We start from the raw sequence: 18,617 nt of genomic DNA, 5'->3' as shown, positions 1-18,617 counted from the left end.
TTATCAAGTGGATAGAGCTAAATATGTAGATGTTTATTTTATCGTCTGGAAGCTTTGGGAAACTGGACTCTGATAATTTCCATGTAGTGAATCTGTCTCTCAAAAGTCCTTTCCCCAAAAAGCATTGTTCTTTGTAACCTGCCCAGATTATTTTTTAACATCTTGCTTGTTAATATGCCTGCAGATTCTTAGAGAAGTTGACAGTTCAGGAGATTTCTTTTAGCAGAAAAACGTGGACTCAAAAGATTCCTCTAAAATGAATGTGTTGTGTAACATCACAGCTGGCTCAGAATACAAGTGCGGACTCCTGCTCTGAGAAGGTGGAAGAAAGAGGGACGAGCCCAATCTCGATCAGATGTGGGGGTGGAGGGGAGCGCCCAACAGCAAAGTCACTCTGTTGCAATCTTAGCCTAAACCACATCTCTAGGAAAGTGTCTTGCTGCCTGTTTATATCTCTGAATAAACACAGACCCCCCACCCTCCAGAGTGGGATATTAACCCTGGAGCAATACAGAGATTAGCTGGAGAGTTGAAGGAGAGTCTTGAAGGAGCTTCGATTCTGCAGAATCTATGCAACCTTCCTTACCTTACATTGATTGACCAGACACTTAGGGTTTGGGAAATCAGAGCTAGGAACTGAAATTCCTCAAGGTAAGAAGACTCCCCTCTCAGGAAATGGACTCCTCCAATGTTCCCACATGATTATTCAGCACTTTCACTTTTCCATATATAGGAGTCACTCAGGAGCAAGCTCTGACCAGCTGGAGGGAGTGACATACCTGTGTTCTGTCCTCTCCCATCCTCACCTTGCTCTCATGTGCTCCCAGGCAGTTAGGCAGAAGTGATCCTCGTGGCTCTGCCAACGACAAGCCTGTTGGGTCTAAAGAAAAACACTCAGGCAAAGTCACAGCATTACAATTTTACCCTGAAGGAGCTCAGTGGAGACGTGTGGAGAGATGAATGGACCAGTGGATGGCTTGTGTGACCACTCTCTAGGTGGAGAAGGAAACTTCATGTTCACATCAGAGTCTGTAGGAGAGGGACACCCAGGTAAGTAAGTTGTCCTGGACTGATTGGCAAATCCGTCATGCCCAGTCTGTACTGAGGGAGTCGCTTTTACCTTTTTTTTCACGTTGTCTTAGAAACAATGTGTATTAGTTGCCATAAGGAATCTGTGAAGTAACAAGATGAAATTATTTTGTAAAAAAGTCACTCATAGTGAAGCCAAGGATCCCTGCTGCTGCTGCCCACCGCCACGTCTCAGCACAGTGGGGTCGTGACAGAGAACAAGCAGTTGGTTAACTAATACATTTAATATATAGAATGTATCATCAGATCTTAACTTTTAATATATGTTTTTGAGTAAAGCTTTAGTCTGTTATCAATGAGTAAATTAAGTCAACAGAGAATGTTCCTCAAGCAAAATGATGGGTCACTAAGTTTTGCATGTAAAGCATATGCAGTTTAGAAACGAACAGATGCAGCGATAGATCTCAAGCTGCTGGGAGTCTCAGGTATATTATCTAAAAGAAATGTAGATGACTTCCTGAAAAAGAAGAAAATCCAGGCTTTGTTTTGGTCCCTAAAATGCAGGTGGACTGTGATGTGGGGAAGTGAGGGAGGCTTCCTTGGTGACAGTGAGGACCATGACCAGACATTCAGAGCCTCAAGTTGTAGGACAGTGGTTCTCAAACTTCAGGGTGAATCAGCATCACCCGGAGAGCTTGTTGAAAAAACAGAGTGCTGGACACCATCTTCAGAGTTTCTGATTCAGCAGGTCCTGGGAGAGGCTTGAGAATTGGCATTTTTAACAGGCCCCCAGGAGATACTGATGCTGCTGGGATGGGAACCACACTTTGACAACCTCTGTTCTTGGAGAACCCTGGGGGCTGCACACACTGATTTATGTTTTTAAGCACTCCAAAATTCATATGAATATTTGAAATACCTGGTAACCTATCACCAAGTCTACCTTTTTCCATCTTCCCTGTTCTTTCTCAGAGATTTAACTTTCATACCTTGTAACTTGGCTATGAATATCTCAATTCACTACTTCTGTATGCTTATCTAGTAGTCCTCAAATGGGGGCACTTTTTTCCTCTTCCTCCAAGAGCATTTTGTAATCTTTGGAGACATTTTTGGTTGTCACTATGAGGGACGGAAGGAAGGTCCTACTGACATCTAGTGAGTAGACACCAAATATGCTGTTAAACACCCTACAAATCACAAAACAGTCCCCAACAGAGAATTGCCTGGCCCAAAATGTCATTAGTGCAGCTGTTGAAAAACGTTGAGTTAGACTAAGTTTTTTATGTGACTTAGCCCAATTCAATGTAAATGGCCTCTTTCATTGTACATAACTTTATAAAGTTCCTAGGTTTATTGTACTTGTAATCTCAGATACATTCCTGATATCTGACACATTCCAGTCAGCTCTGTGGCTTATGAAGGTGATATAAAGGTTAGGAGAAAGATTTACTCCACCAGAGGGGTACAGTGGTCTGTCGTCCCAAGCATGGCCCATTGTACATAACGATGATGTGGTCAGTGGACAGAGAATGAAAATTCCAGCCAGTCAGTCAGTTGTTTTGTGTCTACTTAATGACAGCCCATCAGTTTGATTCCCCATTCACTTGCCACTAGAAATGAGCTGTCCAAGTCACTCAGTTTCCTCTATGGCTTGGTGACTTTCTGCTTGTCATCCCATTACTGAACTCCTCTCTACCAGAAAGAAAATTAATGTTTCTTTTTCGTCTTCCAAGAAAACCAGTTGTTGGCTATCTTAAGCCTACTAAGTGATGCAGATATTTTAAGCCTAAAAGGACAGTTTAGAAGGGACCTCCTCAGGCATTATCTCAGTCTGTGGTGCTAACTCGATAGATACCCTTGCTTGACTGTGGCTTTGTCCCTGATAGCTGTTGCATTTCCCTGTGCAGAGTGGGAGCACATGAGCTGTACCTTTAACCAAGAGAGACATTTATGCTCAGCATGGGAATAAGCTTCCAGGAATCTTGACGGGGAGGCCTGAAGTGGCCATCGTATATTTATTTCAGAATATTTTAGCAGCAAGAAGCCTTCATTGGTAGGGGTGTATAGAGGCTGTTGACTCAGACAAACCTAGATTTATAACCAGAATCAGCCACTGGCAGGAGGATAGGAAAACTCAAACATATGTTTAGTAGTAGTTTCTAAAGGAAAGATTAGAGAGATCAACTTTAATGGCAGATTAACTATTATCTTTAATTACAGAACTTAATATCTGCTTTTGAGAGCCAAACTGCTTGATTCTGGATCTGGATTCTTAACTTACAAATGTATTAATGTATTAAGAGAAGACTTAGTGGGTATTTTGAACACTAGACGAGATGTAATAATATGTGTAAATAGAGGTCACTTTTATTTCTTAATTTGTGATCATATATAGTTCACATAACCCCAAAGCAAGAGATTTTTCCACAGTGTCATTTAGTGGTCTATATGCTAGACTAAATATAGGTCTGTATTCAGTGGTCTATATGTCATTTAACAGTCTATATGTACAGTCTTAAAGGCAAGTCATAGAAGAATAAGATCAAATTCCAGCTCATGTTGAAACCTTGTCAGCCCCACCTTGACTGAAGAGGTCAAATGCAGCTATTAGGACATCTGAGTGACCAGGAAGCTGAGTGACCAGCGGGGAGGATCCAAGAGCTGCCTATGGAAATGTTCTGCAAAATAGCAATGATGTGTAGGGATTTTCTTGTAGAATTCCTATGGGTGGAGTCACGTACTTGGGTGTGGTGTTTTATATATGGTGCATTGCTTTTTGCAGAACACGCAGTACAATGCAGCTATTTGTCCTGTCTGATTTTATGTCTTGGCACTTAATCTTAACTGATGTTATTAACTATTTTAACTCCAATTTCTAGAACTTTTCCAGATGTTAGAATTAAATATGTTGAGGAATGAGAGACTTTTCAGTTAGAAGAATGTACGTGTGTTCGTGAATTGCTTTAGACTCTTAAAAGAGCTGATTTTGAATTGTACTTCATTTTTTAGGGAATTCTATAAGTTCATATAACGTATGCCATCCAAAATTAGGCAGGAATGAGAAGAAATAAATATTTTAAAGTATTTCTTATTTATTCTTATTTTAATAAAATAAAATAAATTGGTAAAAAAAATTGGGTAGTTAGATTTGATATGTAAACTGGCAAAATATCTAATTATTTTAACATTTCAGTTTGTTATATCTATTATTTATATGATTCTCACCTATGTTTGTTCTTTTCCAGATAAGATCTGTGACCAGATCAGTGATGCAGTGCTGGATGCTCATCTCAAGCAAGACTCCAATGCCAAGGTGGCCTGTGGTAAGAAATACCCGATTGCTTCCAGCTAGAGACCTAAGTGGGCTGGACTGAGAAGTTAGTAGTGGGAGTAAGACCGTAGAGTTATACTCCTCAGTTCTGCAGTCTATGTCCTCTGGTCTGCAGTGGGTTTCTTCATTATGTGACCTCCCCTATGTAGTAACATGAAGGAAAAACATTTCTAACCATGAAACAAATAAGTAATTATTTTCAGGAAGAAGTTGGCATCAGATACCTTAGCAACCTTAAATAGCAGAAGGTTGGATTGGAACATGGCCTCCCTGACACTTGATCTCACTGGGAGTGGGTAGGCTTTTCTAAGTTCTTAGATGAATCTTTGGGATGAGAGAAAGAGCTTGCAGCAAGGGTAGCTGCCTAGATGGCTGTGAGCTGTGCCTTCATTGTAGGAGCCTTCGATGGCTGCACAGGTGTCTGGCTCATTCCCTTGCTTTCTTCTCCAGTTGTAGTATGATTCAGGCTTGAAATAATTTATGCCTCCCACTTAACAGCAACAGGAGGGCAGCATATGCATCAATTATTTTTAATTAAACCAATAGCTTTCCTAAGGGACACTAATGGTAAACTAAAGCACTGAAGCCCTTGTTCACATCTGCTTGATTCATTCTTTCCTTGAGACTCATGCAGGCTAAAGATCTTCACCTTTATTTGTGGGATAAGTTCTTTGACAGTGAAACCTTTGCTGGGTTGAAGCCCTTGTCACAGCAATGTGTCATGGACTCTAGAGCCTGGAGGCCCGTTGCTCACTTCACTGATGGGGTCATGGTGTCAGCTGCATCAGGGCTTGGCCAAGGCCACAGGCCAAGCGCAGACTCCAGAGCCCCACTCAGACACTAGAGACACACTTTCATCACTGTCAGTGTCATGTATAGACCTATCTGCATAAACCTATCTGTCCCTCTCTGTTGGCATCCTAGACCCTGCATTGAGCACTACAGGGAGCTGTGTCCCTCTGAGGGTAGACTTCACCCCACTATCTAAGTAAGTAGATGGTGAGACGGTGGCCTGCTTTGATTCTTTGATCAGATCCCACTCCCTAAAGCCTGCAATGGCTTTTTAGCAGTGTGGCGAGTGAGGCTCACATATGTTGACTGCATTTTTTATGACAGCTGCATACAACCATAATCTCCTTTTAATCCACACAGCAGTCTTCATATTATCTTCATTGAATCATTGAGACTTAGAGAAGTTAAGTTGTCCAAGATCACACAAGTAGTATTTGGTATAAAACTCAGGCATGACTGATTCTTTCCAAAGCATCATTCTCCAGGCAGCAGTTGAAGATGAGCAGTTTGGGACTTACTCTTTTTACTGGCACTATTATTTTTTTTCTGGAATCCATCCTTGTAAAGTGCCCTTGTGAGTCTTCTCATTTGCACCATGAGGGTCATGGCATTTGAGCTCCCCTGTGCTGGCACATGCTGCTAGCTCTTCTTCCTTCCCTTGCAGAGACGGTGTGCAAGACAGGCATGGTGCTGCTGTGTGGGGAGATCACCTCGACTGCCATGGTGGACTACCAGCGGGTGGTGAGGGACACCATCAAGCACATTGGCTATGATGACTCTGCCAAGGGTAAGGGCAGGCCTCTGGGCCTGAAATATGTGTTGGTCTCTGCTGAGCAAGTCCCCTTATGCTGAGTCAAATCTGAGGCTTTTACTCTTGTGGAAATACAAATACTACCAGGAGGAAAAGCATTCCCAAACCCATCTGTTAGATGGCAGGGGTCAAAGTCGCTGACAAAAGTATGGCAACTGGGTGACTGTGTCCGGTAGAACTGACACATGCCCATCCGTTGTTGACTGGTCTTGTTTAAGGTCCTGCCTCCTTGGTTCTGTCAAAGGCTTTGGAAGAGAAAAAGGCACTGAACAAAGGGAGCTGCCCTCTGTTAGGGACACATTCTCTGCCAGGCCCTGGTGCTGGTGTCATAGTGCATGTTGTCTTACTGAGTCATTTCAGAAACTCTGATATACTTCCTATGCAGATGAGGCAATCAAGGCTTGGTGAAGTAAACAATTTGTATAAGGTAATACAATCAGTAAGTGGCCGCCAGGTTTAGAACTCCTGTGATTTGCACTAAACAACACTGCTTCCCATTATAGACATGACAAAAGATGATCCAGTCCAGAACCGCTACTGGCAGCAGGTGAAGGAGACAGACTAGCCCAGGTTAGCAGCAGTGCCAGGCAGTGTGGGGGCCAAAATCCAGGGAAGAGGCACAGGCCCTAGCAGGGAATTGAGAAGAAGCACCACGATAACCAGATGCGGGGAGAGCGGGAAAGAACTGAGGACCTTGCAGCAGATGCCAGCATCTGAGATTGGGCGGGCTAGGAAGCAACACAGCCTGGAGGGGCACCAACGGTGGGTGTGAGGGCCAGGTGCAAAGGCCTGTGTGCAGTGATCGTCCATGGGAGCTCGAGGGGCTCTCGATCCACACTGGCTTCCTGGGTAGGGCTCTGGACCCAATTGTTTTACATTAAATTTAAATGTTTTTTAATTTTTATTTTTTTAAAAATTTATTAATATTATTTTTTTTTACATTCTATGATGTTGCTGCGGAGCAGTTGGGTGGGAAAGGGAGAGGAGAAAGGGGAAGGAGGATGGAAGAAGGAGGAAGGAGGGGGGCGGGATTGAGGCCTGTGGGGCCCCCCACATTCCCACAGGGGAGACCCTGGGGCTTCCAGCAGTGGCTTGGCCATTGCCGGGCTGGGTGCAGATGTCTGGGGGCTGTGGCAAAAGCCCTCACCTCCTACCTCCCCAGTTCAGGAACCCCGGGCCCTTCTTGCTGCAGCTTGGTGGTCCTCGCTGGGCTGGCTGCTTGTGTTGGGGGAAGCGTGACCAAGGCCTGAGGCCCCACACCACGCCGGCTCGGGAGAGCCCGGTGGCGCCAATTCCTAAAGGTTTCATGCTGGCCTCTGGTATTAATTTTCTGAAATCACTGTAGGAGATGTAGTGACCTTACACAATGGCAGAAAGTTCTGCTCCCAGACCAACTTTCCTAGACTTACATCTGTGATCAAGACTCAGGAAGAACGATGAAGTCATTTCTGCTTATGTCACATATTTGTTTTTTAGGGTAACATGTGGCATCTCTGTGGGTCAGGGTAGGCAGAGATACCCATGCCCCACTGTTGTAAGTGATGGAGGCCATTCACGTGTGATGGCATAGACATGCAAAAGCTCAGTCCAGCTACAGTCTGACTTGGCCGAGAAAACTCGTGAGCAATTGATGTCACTTGAATGAATGAAATTTTTTTTTTTGGTTGTAGTTGGGGGCGGGGGGAGAGTGTATCAAGAATCATTGGGAAAAGAAGCAGTGAGAACAAGTTAATTCTCACAATCAGGACGTGAGGGTATTTGTAGAAGAAGCACCTTGTCTCAGAGCAGCAGTTTCCTGACATGTTACCATGCAGAGCCTTCTGCTCTTTCTACCAGGAAAAGTGTGTTCATTTACGTACATTTAGACCTTATTCAAGAGCAAACCTTGTCTGCCGTTAGGTAGCAGGAAATTTTCCAGGAGGTACCGTCCCCTAGAAAGGGAGAAGTGAGAAAGGGCCTAGCTCTGGCTGAGTCAGGCTCAGTTGGCTGTGTCCCTGTGCCCAAGCCTGCCAGTGTACTTGAGCCAGACAGATCGCCATGTGCTGCGATGGCCGCCATAGCAAGGCCTCAGGCCTGCTGCTCCTTGCTGCTATTGGCTGCAGTCACTGGGCTCACTGTCCTTTGTAAGCCCTGTACCTCTCCCCTTGGTCCACTAGATTCTGTTTTTCTAAATCACTTGGAGCCCCTGCTTGCTTTTCAGCACTGGGAAGATTCATTATTTAGACAGAAAGTGACTAGGTAAAATGTTTAATGCAGAGCAGGAGAGCCCTTTGGAAGCTCTCTAAAGACTGTTCATTGATTTCTGCATTCGAAAACATTCCTTGGGGAGCGGGGTGTATGTAAAGGGCAAAGGTGACCTGATGTCCTCAGGTTGAGGGACTGTCTCAAATGATGCAATGTGAGGTGCCCAGTGGTGTCTGTGGCATAGTGTACAATGAACTGCAAGAGGGTTCAGGGACATTTGCTAAGAGCCAGTAGGGGTTGGGCATGTGGGGATAAGGAGCTGGGAGAGGAGCATTCTAGGCAGAGAGACCTAGATGTGAGAAAGCATATCATGCTTAAGGCCACACCTAAATTCATGTTGCCTAGAGGAGTTCAGATAGCTAGTGCTGTGTCAAATGAAGGAGCTTCAATTTCAGTCTTTGGCAGTAGATCCCCACCATAGCTGTACATAGACAACAGACTGGATCTGTGAGCCCATTATGGCAGTGTGGGTGGGATAATAGACTGGAAAGAGGGTGGCTGTTGGGCACAGGGAAGAGGTCAGTGAGCTTGGCATCATACTTGACTTTGTGGTGGGGGCATCTGTGTGTTTAGCTCCTCATTCTCAGTCCTTGTCGCTGAGCCCAGCACAGCTGCGAGGACTGACAGGGAACATGCTCTTTGTGCACAGCAGCCTCTTCACAGGGCTACTTGGGCTGGACTGCTGTTAGCCAAGACTTCCCAGAACCAGTGCACAGCGTGCTGGGGAGGACCAGCCTTCCACCCCTGTGCCTCAGCTTTGCAGATGTGGGTCTTTGCCCCAAAGGTGTGGCTTTTCCATTTGCCTCAGAACCTGTGCATATTTCAGGATCAGAGGAGTCTGGCTCTGGGAGCCTCTCTGGACAGTTCATGTACACTGTATTTGTTCAGTATGTAAAATACTTGGGCTAGGCATATACCTGGGCTTAAGAATGACAATGTTGGAAGGGCCCTTGATTTTCACTCAGTGTAATGATTTTCAAACTGGACTCCAGAAGGTTCCTCTGGGAGAACCTAAGGGAACAGGGACAAGAGTCACCCTCCTGCTCTTCAGCCAGACCAGTTGTAGTGTTACCTGGTTTTTATGCTGCAGTTCTGTATAGGGTATATATTTTTAACCACAGTATAATTGAATACAGTAAAATGCACTATGGAGAATTTTCTTTGGCCGAAGAGTTCCACATGATAATGTAGGAAGGATACATGGCCTTTCCCATCCTGTGTGTTAACTGTGGGCCTAGACAGAGCCCGTTTACCCACCCCAGACAACCCACCCCAACACTAAATGCCATGGGAGCAGTCCCCTGGGAAGCTCGCAGTTCCCCCCCCCTGACATGTGTCCCCACTCAGGCTCATTTTCCCTTCCGCCTAGGCTTCGACTTCAAGACCTGCAATGTGCTGGTGGCTTTGGAGCAACAGTCCCTGGATATTGCCCAGGGTGTTCATTTAGACAGAAATGAAGAGGATGTTGGTGCAGGAGATCAGGTAACTCAACATCGTGTGTAGGACCTGCGTGGGGACTTCACTCCCGTGTAGTCTGTCCCGGACCCAGCTCTGACCCACGTTGAGGAGCTTGCTGTGGAAGTTCATGACTAATGGATTATTCACACTGTGGAGTAGACCCATCTCCATAGCATGAGAGCCAAAGAGGTATATGCCTGGAGTGAGCTGGTCCCCCTGGTTCATGGCAGTGACCTCAGGGCATGGCCTCGTAATGGAATGCTGTGATTGCTAATGCCCACTGTGGGCTTGTCTCCCCCTCCTAGAGTGTTGCAGGGCAGGGACTATGTCTCCCTGCCCCAAGTGCCCAGTGCAGTGTTCCACGTATGAGGCACCCAGGCAATGTTGGAGCACCAGGGAAAAAGCTATTGTCCTACTGGCGTAAGGGGGGGCTGCTCAGTCTGCCCTCTCCCCTGCTGCAGGGTCTGATGTTCGGCTATGCCACTGATGAGACGGAGGAATGCATGCCCCTCACCGTCATCCTGGCTCACAAACTCAACCACCGCATGGCGGAGCTGAGGCGCTCTGGCGCTCTGCCCTGGCTGAGGCCTGACTCCAAGACTCAGGTGAGCTGCTTTCTTTGTCTCCCGTAGAGTTCTAGACAGACACTAAGCTCCCCCAAATCCTCTTGATTCTTGTCATTTTTAAGACCAAGTTGTTCAGTCTGGGCACTCAAAGAATTGTCAGTTTTGGAAAGAACTATTTATTTGAAAATTCATTAGCTCTATTTGTTCCTCCCCCAACATTTTATTATAAAATATTTTTAAAATACAGAAAAGGTGAAAGAACAGTTCTAGGTTTTTGGTTTTTTTTCCTGATTAGCACATACTGATTCATGATTCCTCAATTCCTGCTACAAACTTACTTCTAAACTGATTTCAGACTTTTGGGTCACTGCCTTTCTGCAAGCAGTGGTCCCCACATCTTGAACAGGGTGTCTGTGCTTTCTGTATCTCACTGTGGCCTTTTTCTTGTCTTTATTTCTCATAAAAGGCTTTACCTTTGCTGTTGCCAGCTCCAGCCCCATGGGCCCTGACCTCTCTGCTTCCTGCAGTGTTGACATCTACCCCGCAGTCTCTATCTGAAGGCCAGCTGTGATGTAATTGCTAACACACGTGGAGGCCTCCTGTCGGCCTTCACTCCAGCTCCACTTCTTGTTTAACCCGGATGACCCCGACGACCCCTTTCCTCGTGGCTTCCTGCCCTGGCTCCTCTTCCATGCCCACGCTGTGATTCCCATGTTCTCGGCACTTCTTCCTCCACACGCTCTCTCCCTCTTCCCACACTTGTGGATCCCATTTTCACCTCCACACACTCAGACCCCACGTCTTCTACCTGTGGGTCTCTCCAAACCACCAGCCCCATTTCTCAGTCATCTGCAGGCAAATGTGCCCTGACAGCCTACAGGGTGCAGCCATCTGTCACCTCCTGCCCAGCTGAAGGAGGGGCTGCCGAGCTACCTTCCCAGTCCTGCTCAGCACCATCTCTGTCTCCATCCTACCTATGTCCAGCCTATTGAGCCCCAGGAATAGTGCCCTACCCTCCCAAAGGTTCTCCCTGCTTGGAAACTTCAATTAATTCCCTTCAGGCTTCACTTTTAATTTCCTAATATTTGTTCAGTATTTTCTACAATTTTCTGTTTCCCATGGGGGAGGGGGGAAATCTGCTTGTTAACGTGGCACTCAAAGCCTTTCATGGTCTTCCAACTTTACGTTTGTCTGCCCACACACACACACGCCTCCCCGCCCCAATCTTTGCTTAATCTACCTCATTTCCCTCATGTTCCTCTTGTTTCTTGGTGCTTCACATCTGCGCTCCCACCCTTCACCATACTTGGGATCCTCCTTTGGTCCTCACCCATCTGTGAGTGGCCAGCAAGCTCCCACCTCCTCTGGATGCCTTCCCTGGCCACCACCAGACAGCACCTTCTCTTACTCCTGAGCTTGGAATTTGCCACATGTGGTTCTATAGCTCAGCATGGTGTGCGTGGCTTCGTCCTATCACTCCAGCTGCAGAGAAATGCATCCTTCTTGCCCCGAGGTTGCGTATTGGCTATACTTGGGGCAAGGAAGCATGCTTATGGCCCAAAGGGAACCCTTCCTTGGGACTTCTTGTGTTATCCATGTGACTCCCAAAGGTGGGAGTGGAACCATCAGCACTGCTTGGGTGTTCTCGTAGGTTGTCGGACAGGAGAGCTAAAATATGTAGATCATGATGTTACCAGAAGAAAGGGGCACACAAGTACTGACATGCCCCGACCTGTCCTGTACTGGACTGGTGCCAAGATGTGGAAACGGTGGAGATTCACAGAAAAGGAAATCCCAGAATGGGGATGGGAGGAAGTCACTGGAGCTGACTGAGCTGTCCCTTTCCTTATGTGACAGTGAGGAATGGAGGATCCACCTATTGGACCAGCTACAATAGGAAAGGCCTCCTTCATTTTGCTTAGATAAGAAATAGAAGATTTCCCAGTGGAGGAGGCAGGCAGGAAGGAGGGAAGAATGGACTCTTTCTGAGTTTCCCTTCCTGCGAGGATACACTAAATTCTCTAAAAATGCTAATATGGATTCCAAAGTATGTCTTGCTCCCCTGCTACAGGCGGGCAGCTTCAGAGAGCATGCAGGTTTGCCAAGGGTGCTCTGCAAGGGCCCCTCACCGGCCCTCGAACAACCTGCCTCACTCCACCTGCTGCCTCAGTGTGAGGGGCGCTAAGCCAGAACTACGTCTAGGCCTTTGGCTCTCTACCCTATAAGAAAAGGATTTTCATCATCAAACCAGAGTGTTGACTGTGAGTGGGATGAGTCTTTCCACCTGAACAAATTCTTGCTGCTGATACTGAGAATTGTGTGGCAGTTACGGATGGCTATTTTTGTACCTGGTCAGAGCTGTGTTTTCCAAGGTGTATTTTTCCCCACGTCTTGCTGACATGATGAGATAAGAGCCCTTTGCTCTGCTACCCAGTTCTGCTGTTCTGCAAGGACGCTGAGTGGGGTTTGCCAGAGGGGGCGTGGAGCCATCCAGAGAATCAGCGGAGATGGGCCTGAGCAGCTCTTCAGGATGTGAGCCTGCTCCTGAGGCTACACACGTGGATCTAGTATAAGAGCTGGCCACAAGGGCTTTCCCTCCTGGAGCCCCTCACCCCCTGGCTCCAGTTCTCTCTCATGAGCCCTGAATATGCACAGCCCGGTGTCTAAAGGCTGCTATCAGTCATGAAATCTGGGTGTGTCTGCCCGTCCCACTAGGGTCAGGCACCATGTGGCCAGGGCTTTCTCTTCCTTCTTCTGGACCCCACCTTTGGACGAGGCAGGGAAGAGTAGGAGTTTGATACAGACCCAGTATTTGATGCATATCTGAGGGGCCATGGGCAGGCAGAGACCTTGCTGCAGGCACAGACCCAGCGAGGCACTGTTTGCTGCCCAGTGGTCCTTTATAGGCCTTGGGGTAGGGAGCAGTCCTGTGCCTGCTGGCCAGTGTTGCTACAGGACCATCTGGCTTAGCTGCACTCCTGCAGGCACCACATGCCCCTAAAACCTTTTGGGCACTGCTCTTGTTGGTCCACACTGCCTTAACCAGCATCAGACCAGTGGCCACATGCATCCCCCATGGTTTTGGGTGGCATCCTCCTGCTGGACAGTGCCCTGGCTATCAGATCACATGGCCTCAGGTCAGATCCCAGCTCTACTGGCTGTGTGATCTTGACCAATGCGTTTACATTCTTGAGTCTCAGCTTTCTTGTCTGTAAAATGGGGCTGGTAAAAGCCTCTTATCTATGGCATGGCTTCTAGCATACAATGCGTGCTCAGTCAGTGCTCGTTTCTCTTCTCAGACTCATCTGCCATCCTTACCATCTCCTTCCCTCTTACTCCACAAATCCAGGATGCCCAAGCTGCTCTCCTTTGTTACCAAAACAGAAGAGTCTGTGACTTCAGGTGCCTGTACTCACTTATGTGTCAGTAAAAGACAGGGTCTATGCAGCAGCATTTTGTCTGTGCTGCAGTGGGAGTGACACAAGCTTCTGGGTCAGGCAGAGCAGGGTTTGACTCTCTGGCCTTTCATAAACTGGCTGTGTGACTTCAGACAGGTTGTTTCACTTGCCATAGCTTTGTTTTTCTTATTTGTAAAGTGGGGATAATAACGCCTCCCTCACGTGATGTCTTAAATATTAATTGATAGTGCATGGAATGGGCATAGAACTGGCTCATGGTGATAGATATGAATGTTAGACGTGTGTGGGAGCCTGACCTGCTAGGGCATTGCAGGCAGGTTCCTTCCCTCCAGGGGCACTCTGCTCTTCCTTTCTTTTGGCAAAACACCCAGAGGCTGGCAGTCCGGAGCTTGCTGTTTCCTCTATTTCTGCCACCCTGGCTGAGGTCCCTCTTACCTTGTCCCTATAGCAGACATATCTGCTGGCCCCATAAACTTCCAGAGCTCCTCCACTGAGGGTACTTGGGCCACCCACAGGGCTCCTCCCCTTCTATCTCAGAGGCTTCTGGGTGCCAACAAATGTCACCCTGGCCAAAGCCTTCTCTTGACCCTCCATGGCCCAGGGCCAAGGTATCTCTGCTCCTGCCAATGATGTATAGCCTGCGGATTCCCATGGTTGTTGGCAGGAGCAGGGATACCTTGGCTCTGGGCCATCGGGGTCAAGAGAGGGCTTTGGCCGGGGGATATTTGTTGGCAACAAAAAGCTTTTGAGATAGAAGGGGACGAGCCTTGTGGGTCACAAGTTGAGAAGAAACTCAAGTCTCCAGACAATACTAATTGTTGTCACATGAGGGAGTAGCTATGCCTTATGCCCAGTCATCCCATAGCACTGGGCAATTTTTCAAATTTAAGAACGTGTCAGATCAACTTTCCGAAGGTCTTTTGAGGATGGGAGGCCCCACTTGGCTCCTGGGAGCCCTGCCTGCCTCTGAGCTGTCTGTGCTTGGTTCTCCGCTCAGGCCTCAGCCTCACGATATCTCTTCTTCCCTCTGATGGACAGGTCACAGTTGAGTACATGCAGGACAACGGCGCAGTCATCCCTGTGCGCGTCCACACCATCGTCATCTCTGTGCAGCACAATGAAGACATAATGCTGGAGGACATGCGCAAGGCCCTGAAGGAGCAGGTGATCAGGGCCGTGGTGCCGGCCAAGTACCTGGATGAAGACACAATTTACCACCTGCAGCCCAGCGGGCGGTTTGTCATTGGAGGTCCCCAGGTGTGCACTTGTCTCTGAATGAGTCCCTGATTTGTCTTTATTACTGGTGTTGCTTATGTCTCACAGCACAAAGAGTACAAGAGGTAGCTTTTGGTGGCCCAGCTGGGCCTGGCCATGGACTAAGTGGGTAGGCAGTGAATTTGGGGCTCCATAATTAAGCGCATTCTCCATGGGGCCTGCCATGTATCTGTCAGTACATGAGGAATTGGGAACGTCCCTAGGATTCTCAACTTAGCAGTGGCTGGACCTCCCCATCCAGCCACCTCAAATGGCCATCAGACTTGCCCACGGTGGCCACTGCCTTGCCCTGCTCAGGTGCTCACTCACCACTGCAGTGTTTGCCCATGGCTGATTGTTGCCAGGTAGTGCTTGCCAGGTCTTTGCCATAGGCTGCCCTTGGCTCTTGTGGGCACCACGGTGAGGCAGGGGTGTTTTAGGTAGGACGCCTGCTGCCCCCTCCCTCCTGTCTGACAGGTGAGCAGGTGGAGATTGGCAGAGCACCTCTGAGAGGCTGCTGACCCCTGCCAGGGAACCTCAGCTGTGGATGCAGGTTCTGTGAGCAAATGTAGTATAGAAACCCAGGGTGAAACGCACAGCTTTTTATTCTTTTCTCACAGGACTTCTCAAAGCCTAGACATACTAGTGTGAACTCTGGATCTCTAAAAGAGGGTAGAGGATGCAGACTTTCCCCAGATCATTTAACATAAAGCCCCTCACCCTTTTAAAGATGTCTTTATTGACTAATGTTGCACAGGGCACACTTGCTTGGTGGCACCAGCCAGAGCCACAGCCCAGGCTTGTATTTGTTACAGTGCAATTCCTTCCTGCAGCTGGGTTTCTTCATTATGACAGATTCAAAAACAAAGGCATTGGGGGTGGCTGTGACCCCTGAGAACCTCTGATCCATCTGCACTTTCTAATGAGGCTTTGACAAGTTACCTCATTCTGTATCTGTATCCCAGTGACTGAACTGGGTTAGAAGCCTGGGTTTCTGGCTGACTCTCGGCCAACGGGTCTTTGAAAAATGCCTGCAGACAGCTCAGCATGTCCTTTCTGAGTTGTAGTCTAGCGGCCCTCAGGGTGCTTCAGTCCCCCTCCAGCCGTCTGGGGGCTCTGGTTCTCATCTCCTCTCTTGATTTCTTTCCCTCTGCAGGGGGATGCAGGCGTCACTGGCCGTAAGATTATTGTGGACACCTATGGTGGCTGGGGGGCTCATGGTGGTGGGGCCTTTTCTGGGAAGGACTACACCAAGGTGGACCGCTCGGCAGCTTACGCTGCCCGCTGGGTGGCCAAGTCCCTGGTGAAAGCAGGGCTCTGCCGGAGAGTGCTTGTCCAGGTAGGTCAGCCTCCCAACTCTGAACCCAACTTCCTGTTCCAGCTGAGGGCCCCGGCCATGACTGCCCTAAGTAAGGAGAGGTGGCCTGGCGGGAAATCCACGTGCTTTGCCAAAGGTTGTGACTCTGTGTGTATTCTGTTGGGCACTGTGTGCTCTGAAAACCTGGGGGAGGAAAAACAAAAATCTTCAGGGAGAGAGGCATGTACAGAATCTTCCCCCCAGGAAGACGGTGGGGGTTTCTAGGCAGACAGAGTCGGGGGAGCATGTTGGGCAAGAGATGTGTGGTCCTTGCTGACCCTTCCTGAGGACATCAAGTGTCTGCGAGGGGCAGGCCCCCGAGCATAGGCTTTAGTCCCTGACCACAGTCCTTTCTGGAAGGTTTCCTATGCCATTGGTGTGGCTGAGCCGCTGTCCATTTCCATCTTCACCTACGGAACCTCTCAGAAGACAGAGCGAGAGCTGCTAGAGGTGGTGAACAAGAACTTCGACCTTCGGCCGGGCATCATCGTCAGGTAGAAGCACCACGGCACTGCTGTTTCGTGGGCCTGGCTCCTCCCTCACCCAGATGCTCAGCTCACCTGGAAGGGAAGCAGAAAGGAGGCTTTTCAGCCTCTCAGAAGTAGGAAGGTCTCCAAGCTCTTGGCCCAGCATGGCGCACATCCCCAATGCGAGATGTGTGGCTTTCGGGTTGAAGGAGGCTGCACAAGACCCCTGCTGGCCCCGCAGACATTAACTCTAGGGGGGCCCTCTTTGGGCAGGTGGGGGATCTCAGGAAGACAATGACAAGGCCAAATAGCTGGGAACTGAGTCAGCAAGTCTATTCTCATATGGTCTCATTTCTCGTGACATCCCTGTTTTCTGGAGCTTGGTGGTGTGGATGTTGGCCTGGACCAGGTCAGTGGAGGCGAGAGGAGAAGCCACCATAAGGCCGGAGTTCAAACCCTGGTTCCTGGGTGTGTCTGAGTGTTGGGCTGTGCTGAGCCTCTGAGCCTCTGTTTCCTGAGCCGTGGAACCAGGCTGCGGTGTGTCACAGAGGGACACGTATGCTTGCTCAACTGCTCTCTGTCGGGGCAACTCCACGCGAGGACTGCCATTGTGGTTTGTTCATCACTCCTGTGCTCAAAATTCAGAGAAACAAATGAAATGACCTTTTTTTCTGCTGACCATGCAGGGATCTGGATTTGAAGAGGCCCATCTACCTGAAGACGGCATGCTATGGCCATTTCGGAAGAAGCGAGTTCCCATGGGAAGTTCCCAAGAAGCTGGTGTTTTAGAGCTGGCAGGAGCTGGGCCTGGCCTTGCCCTGGAGGGCTTGGGTGACCACGTTCCTCTTCTTCAGGACCTCAGCTCTCAGATCTCCTGACCCTCAGCTGCGACTGCTGTCCCGAGGACTGCCTTCCCCATCTCCCCTCACTCTAATTTAGCCCTATCCTGTCACCACCATGAACGGCAAGAGGCAGGTGGCTTCCTGGGCATGGGGCCAGATCTCCTTGGAAGGATAGTCACTATGTTCCCCTGCCTCTATCTCAGACCAGGGCAATGCTAACTTAGTAGAAAGACCACTGCAATTCCCTTGCTCACCTCCCCCCATAGCCTGCACCCTGACCAGCACCTCCTGCCTCCTCTGGCACGTTTGTGCGTCTCACTGACTTCAGGGCTCCCTGGGCCAGGGCATGCTGGGCCTCCCCTTCACACGCGCAGCCAGTGCCTCTGAGCAGGGCCTTGTGCCTACAGGGCGAGAGGTATGGCAGGGAAGAGAACAGGGGCTGATGTCTCCTAAACATCTATAGTGTGTGAGGGACAGAGCTAATTACTGATTGCATTTCTTCTCCACTGAAACATGATGAGGTAGCATCTTTTATTATCCCTGTTCATAAATGGGGGAAACTGAGGCACAGAGAGTCTAGGTAACTTTTACAAGGTCCCACAGCCTAGATGTGGACCTAGGAGCTTCAACTGAGGAGCCCATCCCCCATGTCTCATTCTAGAAACAGGCCTGAATGATGACAAACAAATTGAAATGAGGCTGTGGACTCTGTCCTGAGGTCCTGAAGTTACTGGGAATTTGGGGATTAACCACCAGCTCTTGGTGAGCCCTGGGCAATTGTCTGCAAAGTCAGATGGAACCAAAGGACTGTTTCATTTGCCCCATTTGTTCCAAAACACAGGTCAGAGTGAGCTAGACATCCTGGCCAATCCGGCTGGGCTGGAGTTTGGAATTAAGCAGCAGCCTTCTAATCCCAGCACCCGACCACTCAGAGACACGCAGGGCTTAGGTTTTGGCCCTCCGGGGTAAGTGCTCTAAGTCCAGTCCAGTCCCACTTGGGCTTCCTGGAGCAGAAGCAGAACTTTTCTTTGCACAGGTGTTCGGCCC

At 48.6% G+C, this 18,617-nt stretch overlaps 1 protein-coding gene across 1 annotated transcript; it reads left to right on the top strand.

Moving 5' to 3' along the window:
- The first annotated feature begins 944 nt into the window (after positions 1-944).
- Positions 945-17,747, top strand: MAT1A (methionine adenosyltransferase I, alpha). The gene is made up of 9 exons (XM_008585049.1): positions 945-1,050; positions 4,275-4,352; positions 5,817-5,939; positions 9,577-9,689; positions 10,127-10,270; positions 14,689-14,907; positions 16,061-16,243; positions 16,622-16,755; positions 17,415-17,747. Exons 1-9 carry the CDS (start codon positions 957-959, stop codon positions 17,515-17,517), a joined length of 1,191 nt encoding a protein of 396 aa, XP_008583271.1. The 5' UTR covers positions 945-956; the 3' UTR covers positions 17,518-17,747.
- Positions 17,748-18,617: the final 870 nt, after the last annotated feature.

This window comes from Galeopterus variegatus, unplaced genomic scaffold (assembly GCF_000696425.1).
Source record: "Galeopterus variegatus unplaced genomic scaffold, G_variegatus-3.0.2 Scaffold3430, whole genome shotgun sequence".
NCBI lineage: Eukaryota > Metazoa > Chordata > Mammalia > Dermoptera > Cynocephalidae > Galeopterus > Galeopterus variegatus.
This window is presented reverse-complemented; position numbering and strand designations above follow the sequence as displayed.